The sequence below is a fragment of the Brachionichthys hirsutus genome, chromosome 15 (assembly GCF_040956055.1).
Source record: "Brachionichthys hirsutus isolate HB-005 chromosome 15, CSIRO-AGI_Bhir_v1, whole genome shotgun sequence".
NCBI lineage: Eukaryota > Metazoa > Chordata > Actinopteri > Lophiiformes > Brachionichthyidae > Brachionichthys > Brachionichthys hirsutus.
The window spans coordinates 9,576,707-9,596,302 of record NC_090911.1 but is presented as its reverse complement, the minus strand read 5'-3'; the positions used below and the strand labels follow the sequence as shown (position 1 = coordinate 9,596,302).

The 19,596-nt window shown below is 46.0% G+C and overlaps 2 protein-coding genes across 2 annotated transcripts in view; both read right to left on the bottom strand.

Annotated features, from left to right (window-relative positions):
* Window positions 1-615: 615 nt before the first annotated feature.
* ndufa13 (NADH:ubiquinone oxidoreductase subunit A13) lies at window positions 616-2,517 on the bottom strand. The gene is made up of 5 exons (XM_068749180.1): window positions 2,397-2,517; window positions 1,376-1,454; window positions 1,224-1,295; window positions 1,087-1,156; window positions 616-846 (listed from the first exon to the last, which is right to left on the bottom strand). Exons 1-5 carry the CDS (start codon window positions 2,488-2,490, stop codon window positions 727-729), a joined length of 435 nt encoding a protein of 144 aa, XP_068605281.1. The 5' UTR covers window positions 2,491-2,517; the 3' UTR covers window positions 616-726.
* Window positions 2,518-3,094: 577 nt separating this feature from the next.
* Window positions 3,095-19,596, bottom strand: part of LOC137904939 (transcriptional repressor p66-alpha-like) — a 17,340-nt gene continuing 838 nt past the window's right edge. The window contains exons 2-11 of the mRNA XM_068749157.1: window positions 8,912-9,465; window positions 7,254-7,395; window positions 6,938-7,066; window positions 6,774-6,851; window positions 6,579-6,695; window positions 6,119-6,316; window positions 5,619-5,865; window positions 5,000-5,409; window positions 4,584-4,845; window positions 3,095-4,264 (exon numbers count right to left, since the gene is read on the bottom strand). Coding sequence (XP_068605258.1) covers window positions 4,125-4,264; window positions 4,584-4,845; window positions 5,000-5,409; window positions 5,619-5,865; window positions 6,119-6,316; window positions 6,579-6,695; window positions 6,774-6,851; window positions 6,938-7,066; window positions 7,254-7,395; window positions 8,912-9,462 — 2,274 coding nt within the window. The 5' untranslated portion in view covers window positions 9,463-9,465 and the 3' untranslated portion in view covers window positions 3,095-4,124. The remainder of the gene's footprint in view (window positions 4,265-4,583; window positions 4,846-4,999; window positions 5,410-5,618; window positions 5,866-6,118; window positions 6,317-6,578; window positions 6,696-6,773; window positions 6,852-6,937; window positions 7,067-7,253; window positions 7,396-8,911; window positions 9,466-19,596) is intronic.

Here is a 19,596-nt window from a genome sequence, read left to right as displayed (position 1 = left end):
GCAACGCTGTGACATGCTGGACTGTATCTTCTGAGCCAATATTAATAAATGTCATTGTGAAACTTTTGTGGTCAGAATCTTTGCGTTAAATGTAAGGATAACGAAGCTGAGTATGGAAGCGCCTCAGTCTGGATTTCGGATGTAAACATCTGGTTTAGATTGTCGCGCTAACATCTGACGCAGAGAAAGAATACCGGACTGTTCGTCAGTGGTCAGACCCGGCAGCTTCTAACAAGTTCTGCTTCACCAGTCGTGTATATTAACTCTGGTATTAAGGTGCGACCTGAGGCCAGGCAAGGATTGTAATTTGAACCACAGGATCAGTTTGACATTTTCCCAGAAATGAACCACAAACTAATGGATGGAGATAATACTCAAACATCTGTAAATATCTAATTCATCTGGGTTGAGATTATTTTCATTTATAAACTTGTCAGATCAAATGTGCTCACATTGGATAACCACATTTAAAATGAAGTGGTTGTGTCTGCACGATATACTTCTGGATACTCCAGCGCTGAAAGTATTGTTTAGGATAAAATGTAGCTCAAGTGTACTGAAGCATAAAAACTAACTGTAAAGACCTTTGAAGTGGGGAAAAAAGGTGACACAGGATGAGGTAAGGAAAGAGACACTTTAATAAACATTTACAAGCTGAACTGGGCGAGGGTTCGAGGTGTCCGCGGAAGGTCGTGGAGCTCGGGACGCCGTCGGGCTCGCCGATGCTCACAAGTACGACACGAAGCTAAAGCTCTTGTGCAGAAGCTCTTTAGGAGGCCGGAGGCTGTACAGCTCGTAGGACCGAGGTGTGACCCAGCGGTCTGTGTGGAAGACGCTTTCCCCGACCTGCACACAGACATCAACGCTCAGCGAGGACCTTCACTCCTTTCGTAAAAGGTTTGCTTTTACACAAGACTTCCGCTCTTCAATAGAACCGTGCAAGAAGCAGGACAACTTTAGCTTCTAAAAACACAAAGGCTAAACTATCAAGTCCAGTTTTAAAATAGAAAACAGAACAATAGCAGAACATAAGTCATATTAGTTCTTCCTATTGTGTGTGTGTACAGATAAAAATGAATGTCTTACTTTCCATCCTGGAACATCCTTCATGAGAATTGCCTCCTCCTCTAGATTTTCCCTCAAAAGCCTCAAGGTCCTAGAAAAGAAATCAGTTCGTTGAAAGGCTCATATTACGAAAAAACAAAAGAGGCTTTATTTGTCACCTTCGGTCAGATTCTGCCTGCAGCAGGGGCATCAGAGCTATCCTGGCCTCCAACTCCTCGATCTGCAAGCGCCTGCAACGCACAAGCAAACATTACCGGGAGCTCCAAACGGGCATCAGCAGACGGCAAAACGCTCGACGACAAGACTTTACTTCCTCTCCCTGTTCCACGTGAACATCCTCCAGTAGCCAAAGATCAAGACGCCAATGCCGAAGCCAAACATGCTGTATCCTGTTGGTGACAGAGCAGGGTTATAGTAGTGACCGTGCCCAGTGAAGATAACACTCGCGTTTCACCACGGCTGAGCTCGCTTTCACTGCGAGAGAACATATTTACAAATCACTTAGCGATATAACCATTACTGAAATAAGCACCGAGAATGAGGCATCAGCCTTTTGCTGCACACGTGACACATAACCTGTCAAATAAGATATTTGGCCCAATTGAATCATGCTGAAGAAGAACATGAACTCAAACTCGCAGCTTTTCATGCATCCGGGTCTATTTTCCATGTTAAAATTGTAGTAAAATTTGCAAAAGTTTACACCAGTAAATATCAAGTGTTATTTACAGTCACCAAGGAAAAAAATAAGGAAAGCTTTGTTTTCTCCTTTCGTGCCCGCGATTCTGTTCATCCTCATGCACAAATCTAATCCCATCTCAAATCTAGGTTTACAGTCGGCGATGTCCTCAGATATCATGTACACGTAAACTGGTTATAAATAAAACAGCAAAATTTCTGTGTTTTCATGCCATATTTGAGAAAACGTCTCCCCAGTTAGAAAAAGAGGCGCCACATCTACATGTAGGACAGGATTTGTGAAAGTTCTTTTCCCTCCACTGAGGTCGGGTTACACGATTTTCTTTTAGTAGCTTACGTATTAAATATCCATATTACCAATTCCTACTAATCCCACCTCAACCTGGAGGTGGTTCTAGACTGGCCAGTGATGATGCCAGGCTTGAACCATGTTAAAACCCAAGAGGCTGGGGTTGGTTGTTCCTGCAAGCGTTGTTCCTGCAAGTAGCTGCAATTCATTGACGTTCCTCAAAAAAGATGCTAGTTTAATTTTTAGGACGTTAGCATTAGCCGCTGTTGAGCGAGTAGCTCAAGTCAAACCACATATTTCGGAACTCGTGCGTGAGCTTTGATTAAATGTGTAATGTAAATACCAGAAAATCCTCGTTTTGGTAGATTTCGCTTATAATCAAAAGCAGCGTAGCCTCCCGGAGGAGGCATGTCCTGCTTCACCTTGGACGCCGCCATCTTCTCCTGCCTTTACCACAACAAGCAAGTGACGTCATATAAATAGCGCTTCCTCCCTCGTCCGTAAACAAAAAAGAAAAGCGCATGTGGCGCTGCAGCGACCCCAACGGTCGCCATGAGAACTTCTTAAGGGTTTTTAAAAGTTTAAAAAGTATTCCTAAAAAAAGGGACTCGGGTAATTTTATTATTCATCCAATACTTGTATCCAATACTATACATCTGTCTGTGGTATAGTTTGATTTCTGGTTGTTATATTTAGTTTTTGCATTATCATCTTTAGTGTTTTTATGCCTACCGAGCTGTTTCCATCTCATTTGCGGTGATCATTTCCAGACCGGCTTTCCACAAATGTACCTTTTCCCTTTTTTGCTTGTTCAGGTTTTTATTTTACAGTAGTTTGGTTCAGTTATTCAGCTACTCATTCTGTGATCCCATTCAAAATGTCAAGCACATTTTCACACAAGTTCTAATCTGAATAATTTTACCTTTCAGTTCTGCATGTGAATTACAGAGATTTAAAGGTAGTGGGACTTTTTTTGTGTTAATTAGAATGAACCTTGTTTACCACAAATAATAAATGAAGACAAATGTTTAAAATGTAGATTTTTTTATTATTTCTTTTAGAGCTAGGAAAAAAGTAAACAAAAAAAAAACATTAGGTTTTGTACAATGCATAAAGATTGGAGAGAAGATGGTGAGAGGAAAATGATAGACTTTGTGTATAACAAGATCTTGGCAGGTGGGAGATATTCCCTTTAAGAACTGAATCAGGGATTACTATATGCCATAAATAGAGATTATGACTGAATATTTCAGGAAAAATCCTTGGCTCCTGTGTGGCAAAGTCAACTCCAGCTTCTCATTTTCTCAATGATGTCATAACAGTCTAATCTTACAAAATTGAGACTGATACAAAATTAGCAAACTACAGATGGTAATTACAGGCGAATTAAGCAACGACACCAAGATTATTTAGCTAAAGTGCAAAATGAACATGGGGTCAAAGATAGGCATGCGGTGGAACAAGGGAAAAAAATCGGTAGAAAAACTCTTCATATGTGGAAGCCACAATACACAGTGATTTTAAAATTGCAGTTGAGAGGAAAAAATAACTTACTGTAAATACAAAATAAATTCAAACCTTAAACTACAGGGGTGGGAACATTTTTACAAGTTATCATTACTTTGCTTAAAATACGTGTGTATTTTGCTGAATGTGAACTTTTGGGGTATAACTATATCATTCAAGTGTTAAATGTGTGGGTCAGTTTGACCCACATCACGGCAGAAAAGGTCCAGAAAAGAGTACTTTCATTTAATATTATTTAACCCATCAGTCTGCGATACACAAGTACCCAGTAGGAAGCCCTTCAAGTATTTGCTTTTTCTTTACCCCTGGTCAAATCAAATTGGTTTCTGCACAATTGAGCAGAGAATCTCGAAAATAAACAACACGAAAAGAAGAAAAGAAAAAAAGAAAACAACAGTCACACAAGGGCAAGAACAGAACAGTTCTTCACTTTAGAATATGGTATTTGCCAACCTGTCCTCTGGGGGTCGCTGTTGACCATATTATGTATTAGAGATGAGAAACTTGAATTCAAAACCTAACGAATATCAGAGTACAGTTGAAATTATTTCCATGTATTTGCAGTCTGGGAGATTGATGAACGAGAGGGGATCATGTCCAGCAGGTACTCCCTCTGGCGAGCGTCGATGGCGGCTGACGTCTTGTGACCGCTCAGGCTGGGGTTCACGTAGGCCATAGTGACTCCTGCAGATGTGAAATAAAACCACGGTTTAATGCTTTAATAGTTCACTGATAATAATAATAACAATAAAAGCAGTAGGATTCGACATGGGAAACAAAGGACTATTCCAAGGAACTGCAGTGACACCAAGAGAAAGATGGAGATCACTGGCGGAGAGCGAGCCAGAGAGTGTCCGGTCTGAAAAGATTTCCTCCTGCGCGTTTGATTTGTTTCCTCGTGTGTGTGTGTGAGATCACAGAAGGATTGCTTCTGGACAGACATTTTGAAAGAGCAGATGTCAGACGGCAGAGTTGGGATGGTCTTGTGTATATTTGAGTCTACCTGAATTGTTGCCGCTCTGCTTCTTCCATGCAGTGGACGAGGCACTACCTCCGCTGACATTCCTGCCGACGTTGAGTCCACTGCTGCTGACCTTTGAACTCTGGACAGAGCGGTGGGAAACATGGGAAGCATGCTTACCTGGCCGGCTGACCAAGGCTGCGGCCGCCACCGCATTCTGCAGCTGGGAGGAGGAGGAGAAGGAGTGGGGGATGCCCCTCAAGCCCGCTGACGGGACACCGTGGGACAGCTGGCCGTGGTAGTTCTAAAAAGGATTTTAAAAAGACAAAGTAGGTGGGTTCCGGCGAGACGACGTGAAATTCACACGGTGACAATGCCTGCCTGCGCACGATTCTTCACTTCCACTAAAAGGCACAGATATTCCTTCTAAAAAAAAAACACACAAAATCAAATCCAACCTGCTTGATGGAGTGATGCTGGGCGACGCCGGATGCTCGGCTGGACTGGTGATGGTGCTGGAAGGAGGACGCCCTGGCGTGAGCCTGCTTCAGCTGCTGAGACACCAGCTGCTCCGCTTTAAACGACGAAGACGAGGAGCTGCTGTGGGAGAGCGGCGAGGACGCCTGCTGGAAGATGCGCTGCTCTATTTCCTGCTCTTGTTGCAGTGCTTTGACGAACGCACCCTTCAGCCTGTTGGTATGCTCAGCTTTCAAAGCTTTCTTCTGATTGGATGACATGCAGTGCTCACAGAGGACTGCCCCGCCCTTTGCCTTGTCTTGCCTCCAGCGGGAGGTGAAGTCAGTGTTGCATTGGGTGCAGATGAAGGGGTCCCTGACAATCGTCTTGGTCAATGGCAGACCCGTCTTTCCTGGATGGATAACGTTGGGAAACCCAGTTGTACCGATTACGACAGACAATAGTTCTCTAGTGTCACAAGTAAACAGACGTGTTCAACCATCAGTCCAAATCTGAAGATTCACTCTTCAGAAAACAAAGAAATCCTCTCAAATTTGTAACGAGCTTTAAAAAAATGCTTGAAAGTTACAAAAGCAATGAACACAAGAGGGAAATGCACACCTCTGTGGACGGTATCCAGTAGATTCTGTACAACTTCTTCTAATCCCACCAGGTAGATGAACTCATTGTTGGCTGCAGAGGGCAGGAAGTTAAACTCTGGGGCTGGAGGCTTCGGTGGAGGAATCTCAAGAAGGGTCTTCTCCAGTTGTTTCCGCAGGGCAAGCTTAGCCGCAGCTTGGCGGCTGGCTGGAGAATCGGACAAGCCGCCGATTCCTGAGGAAGAGCCCTTCAGAATGGACGGCGAGGCCTTTTGAAACGAGCAAAGACGGGAGAAAAATAAGATTTTAGCGAGTTAGCTGCCGTTTGACGGCGAACCACCATCTTGAACCCCGACAATATTTGTTTTTTCATACTAGTCTTTGATAAGATACGACTCCAGCTTATCTAATATAACTTTACCTGCTCACTCGAGCATGCAAATACTTCGACCCGACCGCCGTATGTTAATTTAGTATCCATTAGGTATTATTTTTGATGGGAAGCGCCTGCGAGTTACTGACCACCATGTTGGCGCTGCTGCCGACTCGGATGAAGCTTGACTGGAGCGTGCCTCTTTGGCCCTGGCTAGCAGGAGCCGAGGTCCGGGTGCCCAGCAGCAGAGGAGGAGGTCCTGAACCCCCAGAGGTAGCCAGCTGCTGCTGCTGCTGCTGCTGATGCTGGCGGATGGCCTGGATCTGGTGTGGAGATACAGACATGGGCTAACCAGAACAATGAAGAGAGGCGACATCACAGACAAACATATTGGAGGACAAGGGAGGGACATCAAAGGCACCAAGGCAAAGGGAGAGAGGGACAGGCGCACAGGAAGACACTTAAGCCCCAAGTGAGATTATTTCCCCGCAGTTTGTTTTGTAGAGTGTAAACGGCACCGGCTCCGACCATCATCCTTGATAAAGTTTGAATACATAAAAACGTAATGTTTAATATTCCCGTGTGTCGTGACATTAAGGTTTGACTTACCTGTGCCCCTCTGACCAGAGGCGGCATTATCTGGGAGCCAAGTTTGGACAACATGTGCTGCCCTCCTCTGACTAGAGGAGGAGGAATAACGGTGCCTGAAGTCCTGCCTGGCAAAAGCTGAGCAGAAACAGAACAGTTCAGACTCCAGTACGAGCGTGTCGCAGCCATATTCTTTGCGAGAGGACGCGTAAAAACCTGCTGAGAGCCTTTATTGCTTGTAATTGTTCCTCGGATTAGAGGGGGAGGGGCCGAGGAGCCGGACTGGCTTGAGGACTGAGAAGAGAAAGGCGTCAGACTCGATGTGGGAACCTGTGTAGTGTCTTTCACCCCCCCCCCCCCTCCCCGTGTTTGACAACCACCTTCTGGAGCGTGTCCCTCTGAATCTGGCTCTGTCGGAGCTTCTTCAGCAGCACCAGCTTGGCCTCCTCCAGTCTCAGTTCCTCCTTCAGCTGCTTAATGATGCGCTCCCTCTCTGCTGGGCTGCTCTTCTACGCTCGATAGATCACAAAATCATTTACAGCACGTGCGCTCGCGCAAAAGGTAAAAATGTGACGCCGGGGGCTCCAGCTGGTCCGTTAGCATCCACTGACAGAGGGACACCGAACTGGTACCCATCCGTCCCAGCGGAACCAAAGGTGCTTTCATGTATAGAAACGTTAAGAAGGTGCGTCTCACCATCAGGAGGTCCGTGTCCACCGCCTTAAAGTGGCTTAAGCCGTTCATCGGTGGACTCGGGGAGTCGTTGTCTGACAAGATAATGACATCATCATCATCATCATCTTCAGAGGACGGTGGTCGCTTCTCTCTCTTTATAATTCTGGAGATATAACAAAAAATTTGAAGCATGTAAATCAATGCACAACAAATACGTGGGAAGTGTTGCATCATGGGACATGTTGTCTTGCTCAACCACCGTTACGGATGAAAGTCCAGTAAAAGTATTCTGTAACCGTAAAAAATATCAGACAAAGTAATGCCTTAAAGTTTTTATCTCTTTTTGTTTTGTCACATCTGCTAAATTTGTTGACTCTCCAGAAGCAAGTGACAAATATCCAAATGAAACACAAACCTGTTCCCTGGTTCAAATAAATGCTGGGATAAAGTAAATATTCAACTCAAAAAAATATATGAAATGCATGTTTGTTTCTAGAAATTTCTATTTGGGATCGTTACTAATAATCTAACGATCTTTAACGATCTCCAGATTATTTCTTCTTTAAAGTCATACTTTTTTTTTTTTTACTTATTCTACAAATGCCTCAGAATTTTGGGGTTAAAAGAATGACTCAAAAGCCGAAATAAAAAAAGGCAGTGACACCCCCCCCCCCCCCCCCACAGGCATGTATGCTAACGTTCCCTCTACAACAGAGGTCAACATATTAACAGGATAAAGAAGTACGCTTCTCAAACATTATTAATATCTGATATTCTCAGAGATCTGCTCTGTCACAACACTCAGAATTTATGACCGCGGATGGATCCGCCCCAACGTAATCAAGCAAGTCCGGACACATAGCATCTTTCCGTGTGGATGCTATTCCAACAGGCCTACGGGGGGGGGGGGGGGGCAGGTCTGTTGGAAGGAATGTTCCAAAAATACGATTCAGCTAAAATTCAACCCCATCTATGTCACAATGCAAAGTGACGCTTGGGAGGACGTACTGTATTTCCTGTTGAAACAGGATATTGTGGTGGGTCGTGGGCGGTGAAGGGGGGGGTGGGGGGGGGCGTGTCGTGCTGCAGGCATCAATCACAGCATGCCGAGGATGTTGGGGCATGTAGGAGTCTTTGAGGCGCGCCGGATCAACGCTCACGCTGGTCTTTCTGTGAATAAACGTGTTGCTTCTCATGCAAAGCAAGTACTCGAGAACAAGCCGCATGTCATGACCTACATCTGAGTGGAGGCGCGCAACCACCCAAGAACACGGGCTAACGAGCCTGGCCTCGTGATTGGCTGCACAGATGATGTGTTTCTATAAAGCGTAGGGAGTGGTTAAAGGTGGATGCTTGTCATTGTGAGGTCGCTGTGTGTGTGTGTGTGTGTGTGTGTGTGTGTGTGTGTGTGTGTGTGTTCGCTCCGCGGGGCTTAGCGCCATCATCACTTCCTGTGGATTAATCACTACTCTTTCGAAAAAGTCACATGACCTCAAAGCCATAGTCACGTGACACACTCACTTTCCCCCCCCCCCCCCCCTCATCGTTCCTTCCACCGTGGAAACCATAGCAACGACCGGCTGGAACCGGTTTGCGACACAGGGCTTCGTTTTGAGAGAGGGGGGGTTTTTAGGGTTCAGGTGGTGACGGCTAAGACCGAACGAGAAACTTTTTCTCACCCTCTGGAGGTGCTCATGTCCACGGGTTGCTCTCCTGTCTGAACTTCCACTTTAATGGTGGCCTTCACCTCGCTTGCAGCCACCCCGCCGCCGCCGGGCACCTTCGGCTCCGTCGGCTCCGTCGTGAGAGCTCGGCTCTTTGTATCCATTGCCGGATCCGTCCAAACGTTCCCGTCTTTGTCATTACAGTCAGTCCGATTGTCCAGGCTCGGTCCAACGGTCTGTTGTCTGTGGGTTTCCTCTTCATCGTCCTTCACCGGCCGTGAGGCCAGAGGTAGCGCTAAAGGTGAGGGCAATCGCTCCTCCTCCTCCTCCTCCTGATCCTGATCCGCCTTGAGCTCCGGTCCATCCCGGGTTGGGGCGTGGCCATCCTCGGCCGGTACGCGGTCAGGTGTCGGTTCAGATTGCACCTGTGTTGCGGATTCAGCCGAGTCCAATTTTGGCTTTTTATTTGGACTGTCAGCATTGGAGGGTTCAGTAGACTGGGGAGCAGCATCCCTCTCCAGCGCCCTCTTCTGGCTGCGTGTCTGGCGGACCGCGTCCTCAGACATCCCCTGCAAAGAGGAAGAAACCACTGCATTTTTATTTTGCTTTAATTACCTCACAGGTCACTATAGAAATACGTTGAAGGGTGTAACACTGGACAAAATCGTCACACTCTGGGGTGGATCCAGACGAAATGGGTAATTCCTTTTTTTTTTTTTTATCCTTTAGCATTGTGTCAGTGTTTTCTCTGAAATCTCAGCGAGTGAGTTCGACGAGGTTACGATGACCAGCGCTTGTTTGTCCATCAGAAACGGTTGCCAACGGATTTCTAATAAAGGATTGTGGGCCGCGGAACAGCTGACTGAGTTTTAAGGTGGATCTGAATGACGGGTTTGGATGAAGCTTTTCATTTTCGGCAATGCGAGAAGAGATTTCCTGGAAAAATAATAATAGGTCTACGAAAAAATAAAACCGGTTCGGCATAATCAAGTCACGATGTTCCACCGCAATGCAGAATTGGATCCAGATCCAGATGACGATCCGGTGATGTCACCACAGTGTTATGTCCTGTGGGGCAATGATACGACACCTACGAGTATTATCTGAACTGCTCAATATTTATATTGATCATCTCCGGCAGGTCCAGGGACATTATTATTATTTTTTCATCCGGCTTCCTGTCCACAGCCCCGCCCACCTCCACATGCATGTTCATTTGTCCGCTGTACGGAATGCAAGGTTGTGATTTTGCGATCGTTGACAATCCCGGGCAGACAACACTGACCTTGAATCGGCTGCGGAGGGGGGGGGGGGGGGGACGACGACGACACACCCCATGTCTAAAAGGCCTCCAAGACAAAACATGCAGGATGAGGAAGGTCACATGACCAAGACAAGCACTGAAACATCAGACTATATATATATATTTTTTTCAATAAACAAGACGTGTCCGAGTGGGACGCAACTGCCACAAGGTATTTAGGAAGTGGCAGCGAGACACAAACGCTGCAGGGAATCACCAGACAACTGGAAGAAGTTACCACATTAGAGCTCAAGAGGACTGGAGCGCGGCTTCTGTTCAAATATTCATAGCCACACGCGAATGCAGCGTTTGACTCATTTACGTGTGAAATGAAGCAGGGGGGGGGGGGTTAAAAAAACACACACGTTAATTTCAGATCCTCCCATCTCTCTCAACAAATACAGGTCAGAAAAGAGAGACAGAAAAATGGCGCCCGAGTTTACCTTCACGGCCAAACGGACCGTTTCGTAAGGCTTCCAACAGAGCCGATGCTCAAACCGTCCGCTGCTGCGGCTCTCGCACGTGCACGGACATTACATCGCACGTGCACGGACATTACATCGCACCTGCACGACTCCATCTTTGAAGCATCCATATTGGAGTCTGTCTTACATGACAGACCTTCTGGCCGTTTGAGGCGCGTGCACGCTCCCATTCTTTACACAACTCTTTGTGACTTTTTGTGTGCGGAACAGAGTTTCGAAACCACGAATGCCCTCGAGGAGCGGAGTGTATAAACATCCCCATTTCTGAAACATCCAAACTCTTTCTGGGAGCGCCGGCTTTGTACTTTTGTACTCCAAGCGTCTCCTGTGGATGAGGTTCAGATGCTTCTGCCTTCCTGCAACTAGTAAAAAAATAATAATCATCCAGAGGCGACAGCAACAGCCCAGCGGCGAGTCATTCTGTGCACGTTTAGAATAGAAAGTTTGGTTTCAGAGGATGCCCCAAACTACTGGGGGAGGGGGGGGGTCTCTAGATCCTCACACGGATGGATCGTAACCGTCGACCAGCGTGGGATGCACAGCGTCTCAGCGTGCGCTACTTAATCCGGAGCGAGATCTGAACCGCAGCAAGCCTCAAAACGGATTGTCTTTAGTCGTGAAATGTGCAGAAAGCGTGATGTCACAGCGGGGGAGTGGGGGTGGGGGAGCTCGAACACAGAGTTCACAGGATGGCAAACAGAAGGCGAGTTATTTAACAGACGAACACGGAGCGTAAACGCGCCGCCGTTCCATCCTCCATGCATGTTCCAGAACGAGGCCCTGAGTCTGCCCAGCGATGCACGACAGGAAGCCGCGCTTTGCTTTTTCTCCTTTTAGGAAGGACGACAACAATTAACCCTTTTAGGCCTGCTACTTCTTACTGACTCGCACCATGGCCCCTCCCCTTCCTGTTTTCGGAATGACTGTGGCAGCGGGGATAAAGTACATACGTGTGATGCACTTGAGACGTGAGCACACACACGCGCAGTCACAATGACGAGAAATCATCCGAACGCACCGAGCGGCGCAAGTTCTTCTTAAAGATCTGACATCGCTCACGGACGCCGTGACCCTTCCCAGGATTCAGTGGGACACACAAAGCACTTTTCCCAAGAACCGGTTTAAACCGGTTGGATAGTGTGTGTGTGTGTGTGTGTGAGACAGAGAGAAGCTGAAGCTCATTTAACCCTTCAGATGCTGGACCAGACGCCATGCTTCCACAGTGACGGCCATTATACAGTGCGTCTGCTCCGGGGAGGGGGGGGGGGCGGTGATGATTGATTGATTCTGGTGCATATAGTGGTAAAATTATGCTGGGGAAAAGTTAAACACACCCCCCCCCCCCCCCCCACCACCAACCTCACACTGACCCCCATCTTCGTAACGGAGAATCTTAATGGCTGGTACGTTTTACGTTTCAGCTTCATGGCAGTTGAGGCTCATTTACCTTTAAGCCCGCCCCCCCGCAGATAGAGACGCACGCTGCAGATTAAACCCCGCCCACTCGAGAACGCCACGGCACACGCATCTCAATCAGCGCGGAAGCTCTGGAGACAACTAAACAACAACAAGCACACCCGACAGAAGTGTTCATCCTGTGCGCACAGAGTCAACACACGAGTCCATTTCAGTCAAAAGTCATTTTTGACCCGGGTCGACGTTCCGATACGATGGAAGTCGGGAGACACGGTGTCTCCACAATGCTTAGGACCCCATGCACGCCCGTCTCAGCGCCAGAGGTTCACACCTAACAGCATCCGAGGTAACCACCGGCAACCGTGGGCTGGTTCAGGTGCGACAACCACCAGGGTGGCAACAGAGTTAGTGAGCCCTGATGTACGGTCTGTGCCGGCAGAGTCAAACTCCACCATGTGGCAATCATCCTCGTGTTAACGTCAAGCCTGGATAAAACAGATAGCATTTAGCATCAACATTGCTAAGCCGGTCAACCTGCTAGCTCCATGAAGCAACTTCAACTCTTTATAAGCCCCTTCTAGATGCACAGACCCCCCCCCCCCCCCCCCCCCCGGGTACATGTGGCATGACCAGAATTAGAGAGCTAATCTCTGCTATGCATTTGATGAAATCATGGAGAGTTGACCAAGCAACTGCCCTGTGACCCCTGCAGTCACGTGCACAAGCTTAAAACAGGGGGGGGGGGGGGGCAGCCGATGACCGCTTTGTAGAACGGTAGCCGATGACGCAATTCCACAGAGCGCTTTCTGGAAAAGTGGAAAAGCAAGCGTCGCCCAGTTTCATCTTTTCACTGAGAATACAGTCACTCTGGAGCGGCTGCCACAAGCGGCACACGAAACAGCGGCCGCACGACTTCAGCACGCGGCGTCACAACGGGAGTCATCCTGGCGTCATTCTTTCGCCGTCGCCGCCGCCGCCGACCCCGTGTTCAACGACCCCGGCAGCGACAGCCCACAAAACAATGTCAGAGATTTTTAACCTTGCAAAGATCACACAACGAAGGATTTTCTCACATCGACAGCAGGGCGTTCGTTCCAGACCGCCACGAAGAGACTATTAAGACTCCAAACGGAATCATTTCACAATAAAAGCATCATTTAATGGAAAATAAAAGGCCAATTTTTCTGATCTTTGACAAAAATGAATATGGATTTGGACAATTATTTGATACAACAGGTTGAAAATAACCCCCAAATTAAGCAATATTGCTGCAGCCCTGACAGAAAGCTATGCACGAGCTCCAAAAGGTCCAGGCTCGATTATTAGTGATGCTCGGAAAGCAGCCATTATGTCTTCAAAGACAGATCAGAGTCACATCCAACACTCAAACCCAGAAAAGACCGAGAAGAACTACCTCCGCCATCGCAAAGGGTCACATTTAGAGAGTGGTCGTCTCTCGCCCGAGCCCTCTGGACAATCCTCGTCAACATCGACGCCTCCGAGAGAAGACGGGGACATGTTTGTGACAGCTTGACATTTCACCTCGAGGACATCGTCCACGGTTGTATCGGTGCACCCACGGAATGGCGTACGCCGTGATGTCACCACAGTGATGTCATCCACAACTTTTCCAGACATCCCCACAGACACAAAAAAAAAAAAAAAAAAAAAAAAGAGATCAGCGAAGCAGCAACAAAAAAAAAATACCTCAAAGCTGCAATTAAGTTTTGAAAATAAGACAAAATAAAGTTCACAGCGGAGAAGCTCCAGCCTTTAAATGCTTCTAGTGAAACACAGAAAAAACACGTTTCTCATCCATCCAGGTGCGTCCAGGTGAACGCGAAGCGGCGCTATGATGAACGCATGCACTCCGACTATCATTACTGTAAACACACCCCTCACACACTCCAAATCATTTTGGGATAAATTCTCTTTATTTCTACATTAAAATAGTAGATTAAACACTTTTGGACCAAGCCCTTCAAAAACCTTTCAAAACACACAAACAAACAAAAAAGCAATCAATTCATTAAAAGATTAAAACATCTGATTTAACAGCAGGTATGACCATTATAACACTATGTTAAGGCAAACGTGAATTTGAGGGCACGGCACAATAAAAGCATATATATTCTTTCTGTTTCTTTCATTCATGTTAAAACTCTTCTGGGCCTGAGTGTATCGTCGTCGAGGCTAGAAATCATCATCATCATCATCATCTCTTAACAGCCTCGTTTTTCTCTGTAACTGAGTTCACGCTTGTGCTTTGTCATCTGTCCATGGAGCGTGCACCTCATGTCACTTCCGTGTGTTTTCCTAAAATCAAATCTTATAGCAATATTACATCGATTGTGTTGTTGCTTGCATTTCGGTGATTGCGTGTGCTTCTCTGGGAGGTGTGAGTATATGAGCTCGTCTTGCAGCCGTCTCTTGGACAAACTTGAATTAACTGTTCCCAAGATACAGACATTTAGTCTTTCATAGATCCTGTTCCTCCCATACTCGCTCCTTTATGGATCGTTCTAAGACAAAAGCATGATAGCATACACATCTACTCATAATTTACCCCTAGCTTGTGCTGTCTGATGACTTACTCTCAAAACAAACAAAAAAAGCGTGAAATCCCATTCAATATATACGTGCATCCATTACAAAGACTGACGTCCGAATGACTAGAGCATGACTGGAGATATGCTCATGAGAAGGATACAGCTATAAAGCAATTGATGCTTTATAGATTCAATTAGCAGATGCTAGTCACTTACACCTGTGTGAAGTCCGATCAAATTTAGTGTTTTGATTAGTGCTCGAGACAGTATCATTATCCAAACCCAGGCCATAGCTAACACAAAGTCGGTTTACAGTCATCCCTTGAAGTCTGTATACGTGTATTCGTACTTATACGCGTAGGTGCGTGCTTATGTTCTTATGGTGACTACAGACCAAGTTAAACACCTTAGGTTCTGGCTCATGTTAACTGTGTTCCTGAACCAATTTGGTGGTAAGGAAACAAGCTCACAAGCAAGTGGGGAACCCAGACCAGGACCCTAACACAAAGCAACGTGTCAAAAATAAGGGGAACAGGAAAGAGTGAGAATGGGCACCCCTTAACTTGCAGCAAATGGTGGACCAAACTCCAAAGAATCTTTTAAGAATAATTTAAATTCTGTTTTTGATCATACTCATCGTGGAAGCACAATAGCTATAATCAAACTACTCCAATTTCAACAAAGTCCTACACTGTGGAGACCAATCTCTTTTCCATTTGATGTGTCTGCAGATGACAGACTATTGCTATTCAATTCAATTCAATTCAGTTTTATTTATATAGTGCCAGATCACAACATAAAGTCATCTCAAGGCACCTTACATAATTAGCAGGGAAAGACCTGCAGGGAAACGCAGAACCCAACTTGACCCACAAGAGCAAGCACTCTGGCAATGGAGGCAAGGAAAAACTTCCCTTTAACGGGCAAAAACCCTGGACAGAACCTAGGCTCATGTTGGGCGGCCATCTGTCTGGCCGGCTGGGTTGAGAGAGAGAGAGAGAGAGAGAGAGAGAGAGAATGGCAGGTCGGAGACGAGTCAAGTCTTGTTTGGCCCAGAATCTTAAGAGATGACAGACCATCCAAATTGCTCCCCTTTACCACCAATTACAGTGTCTGGTGCTTGTGTTACAGTTTTAATTATTTTTGCTTCTCTGCTGAACTCAAGCAAAGCCTTTGACATCAATTATTAAAGGATATTTCAAATGTGGGGAAACTAGATGGAGTAAAAGTGAAAGCTGGCGATGTTCTAGTGCTGCAGACTTAACTTCATCACCTCCAAACTAAACTGAGAAAGTCCTATGGGTTATACTGACTCTGGCGACTACACCCAGGGCAATTAAGGCATGGATATCTGGAGGAGAGAAGGAGGGAAGGGAAATGCGAGCGAAGGGAGGGGAAGTGGAGACCACATACCAATAACAGGCAATTATGTTTAGGGAGGGCAATTGTCAGGTCATGAGAGTAAAGAAGAAGACAGTGGGGATGTAGGATGGTAGGGAAATGAGGAGGAGTGTTATTGAGGAGGCAGATGGAAGAGAGGTGGAAATTAAGATGAATGGGCACTGAGAGAGGCTGATCTGGTGATGTGTCTGGGCAGTGAAAAGTAATTAGCTGCTATGGGAGGCTTGCAGTAAGTGTGATGCCTGCAGTGACAGGCTAAAGCCTCGAGCTTTATTAGTCAACAACGCTACGTCTGAAGTTGCTAGTAGAGGGTAGCCGCGCATACAGGAACACAGAGAAGTGTCCCCATGCATTGCATCCCCCCCCCCCCATCTTTAGTCCCCTTTGATACAACATAGCTATAGCTTGTTCTCTCTTATACTTATCAACTTTGTCGCTCACTGTCACAGACTATTTCCCTCCCTCCCAAACACAGACACAGTCATAGACCAACTTTATTTTTTTCTCCTTACTTTCACCCTGACCAACTGATTCCATCTTTCTTTCTCACACAATTTCTCCCTTACAGCCACCTCAATCTGTCTCTTTCCTCCCACCCTGTATATCTCCCTCCTCCTCCTTGTCCATTTCCAATTTAATTTCAGATAAGTCCTAGCAGAACAACAGAGCAAAGCCCTTCATCATTCCCATCAATGATGTGGGTGGATAGAGCGTAAATGATTTTATTCATGTGTATCTATACCAACCCACTGAGAGTCCAATTACAAGTAATAATAAGGTAATAATGTGATATGTAAGTGTCTTCGTAATGACTGTAGAAAACCTACAACAAGAGAAGAATGCTGCTGGTCATTCTGGTTGCACCTATCATATCCGTTTACAAATAATTACTGATGTTATTTTCAGGAGCATAAAGTTGGTAACTAGATCTCAAAGTATCACATTATGACACGAGGAAAAAGTGATTAAAATACAGCAATCTGGGAAGGGTTACAAAGGTATTTTGAAGGCCAGATTATTCTAATATCCACAGTGAGGCACATCATATAAATTATAGTGAACCTCACTGAAGTGGCTGACATTCCAAAATCGCTCTAAGAGCAGGGATCGTTCAAGAAGTCAAAACATCCAAAGAAAACATGCAAGCTACTGTGAGTCTCTTTCACCACAACAAATCAGTGTTCAAGGTTCAATTGTTTGAAAACGTAGTGTGTAAAAATGGCCTTCACAGAAGAGCAGTGAGGTTAAAGCCAATGCAAGAAATACACGAAGACTCGTCTGAATTTTGCCACAACAGACTTTGATGATCATAAGAACAGTTGAGCTGTTTGGAAAACAGGGGGTCTGATATATCCGTCATGAAACCAAACAGTATTCTAAAAAAAAAAAAACAGTACGCCTCTGATCAAACATGGAGGAGTCCGAACCTAAGCAACTCTGAGTAGCTCAAACGGAAAAAAAACAATAAAGTGGGCTACTCAAAGTCTGGACCCGAATCCCATTGACGGGACCTGAAAAGATCTTGCATGAGTGCTCCAAACCAGTTCTGCTCAGAAGACTGGAATGAAGTTTCCCCACAGCAAATTCGGAGGCTGATTTCTAGTCTTTTGAAGGTTTTGTTTGCAGTTGGTGCAGTTAAAGGTGGCCTTTCTTTCTTTCTGGTAGTTTATGTAATGTGTGTCCTGTTTTCATTAATGAAAAAATATTCAAAACGTGCATGCTGTTTCATTTTAAGTTGTGTTTGAAAATCCAATTCAGTTTAGTATAGGATACATACAACCCAGAAAAAACTAGGAGCAGGTCTAAAACATTCACGAATACTGAGTTTGAACACTTGAAGTACTTTAAGCAAAAAGTCATTTACATCTAGTTTGTAGCACTGCATTTAGTTTGTATGTTTGAACCTTTGTCTCGGCGCTCTTCAGAAACAGTACATAGGTCAGCAGCGAGAAACTCAAAACCAAAATAACTTATTATTTTGAGAGTCTTTCAATTTACTCATACATTAATTAGGATCAACACAACAAACTTATTTAACTCCAAATTTTACAAAGATTAAAGATCGCTTGTTGCCCGGGCTGCTGCCGCACGGGCTGTGAACATCAGTGGCGATCTGGGCATTGCAGGCCACCGTGTTGCTGTAGACTCTGCGGTTCAGCTGGACTCCAGTGGTCCTCGAAGTCACGGAGGTGCCGTTCTCCGCTGACCAATGAGTGCAGTGAAACAGAATCAGGAAACACCTGTAGAACTGGGAAACGCGTGACAAGAGCGATGAGTCGACTGGTTGTGTTCTTACTGCCAGACGCTACCTCTGAGGCTGCATTTATTATTACCCTCGCCAAAGAGGAGGCGAGGGTATTGCAATTGGGTGCGTTTGTTTGTTTGTCTGTCTGTCTGTTTTTTTGTTTGCTTGTTTGTCTGTCCGAGCGCATAACTCAAAAACTAGGAACCCAATCGACTTGAAATTTTTACACAAGCAAGGTTCTGTCCGTGGCTCGGTCCTCCCCGAGAATGGCGTTGATCCGGATCTGGATCCAGATTCTAGAATTATTTTTTTTACATCTGGAATTGTGCCTGTGCTGTAAACTGCCACTTTAAGAGGGAGGGATACGAATGGCATGATGGGAAAAAGAGTCCAGAAGATGGCTTGTAGTACATTCCGGAGCAGCAAGCTAGAGCAGGTTTGGCCCCTCTGATCCGGAAGCCCTGTTTACTGTCTCACAAGATCCAATAGTCTTTTGGAGGCGAGGAATATGTGCTTCTTGAATACAGTATAGCAATGCAGTGCAGCTTAATGACATCTAATTTCGTTTCTTCTTTTGTCATGCCAAATCATCTAAAGTTGTTTTCTACTTAGTTTTGAGGGGTTTTTTTTTGTGTGCAATCCTTTTCAAAATGTTCTGTGTTTAGATGTATTGTCCAAAGTATAGAATTCATTCTCTGAAAAGCAGACTGCAACCTAATCTCCTTCTGTGTCTGTCTTCATTGCAGGCATCCTCATGATGATGGCGATGTGCGAGCGGGTGCATGTTTACGAGTACATTCCTTCCATGCGGCAGACGGACCTGTGCCACTACCACGAGCGGTACTACGACGCCGCCTGTACGCTGGGTGCCTACCATCCCCTCCTGTATGAGAAGAGCCTGGTCCAGCGAATCAACACGGGGCCCGAGAGTGACCTCAGGAGAAAGGGGCGCGTCACTCTTCCAGGCTTCAGCACCATGAACTGTGACATCTGAGATGTGAATGCTGACCCTCTGAGCCGAAACGTGAACACACACACACACACACACACACACACACACACATAGAACTCTGGCCTTTTCTGGCTGACTAAGGGAGAGGTGCAATAAAGCCACTGGAGGCAAGGTTTCAGTGTTGCCGTTTCAAATTAGACCCATGAACAGCACAAGCCATAGCCGTCCATGAAGGAATCGGTGCCGGGGGGGGGGGGGGCTTGTGAAACAACTTGTCTCCATGACGATGGTTTACTAGACCTGAAACTTGTAGGAGAGCCTCTGAGATGAAACTGAAAGAGGCATTTCT

Coding starts and splice junctions, on each gene's coding strand:
- ndufa13 (XM_068749180.1), bottom strand. CDS start 2,490: ATGGCGGCGTCCAAGGTGAAGCAGGACATGCCTCCTCCGGGAGGCTAC. Junction 1,455..2,396: donor ACCAAAACGAGGATTTTCTG/GTATTTACATTA, acceptor TGTCACCAACAG/GATACAGCATGTTTGGCTTC. Junction 847..1,086: donor AGGATGTTCCAGGATGGAAA/GTAAGACATTCA, acceptor GTCTGTGTGCAG/GTCGGGGAAAGCGTCTTCCA.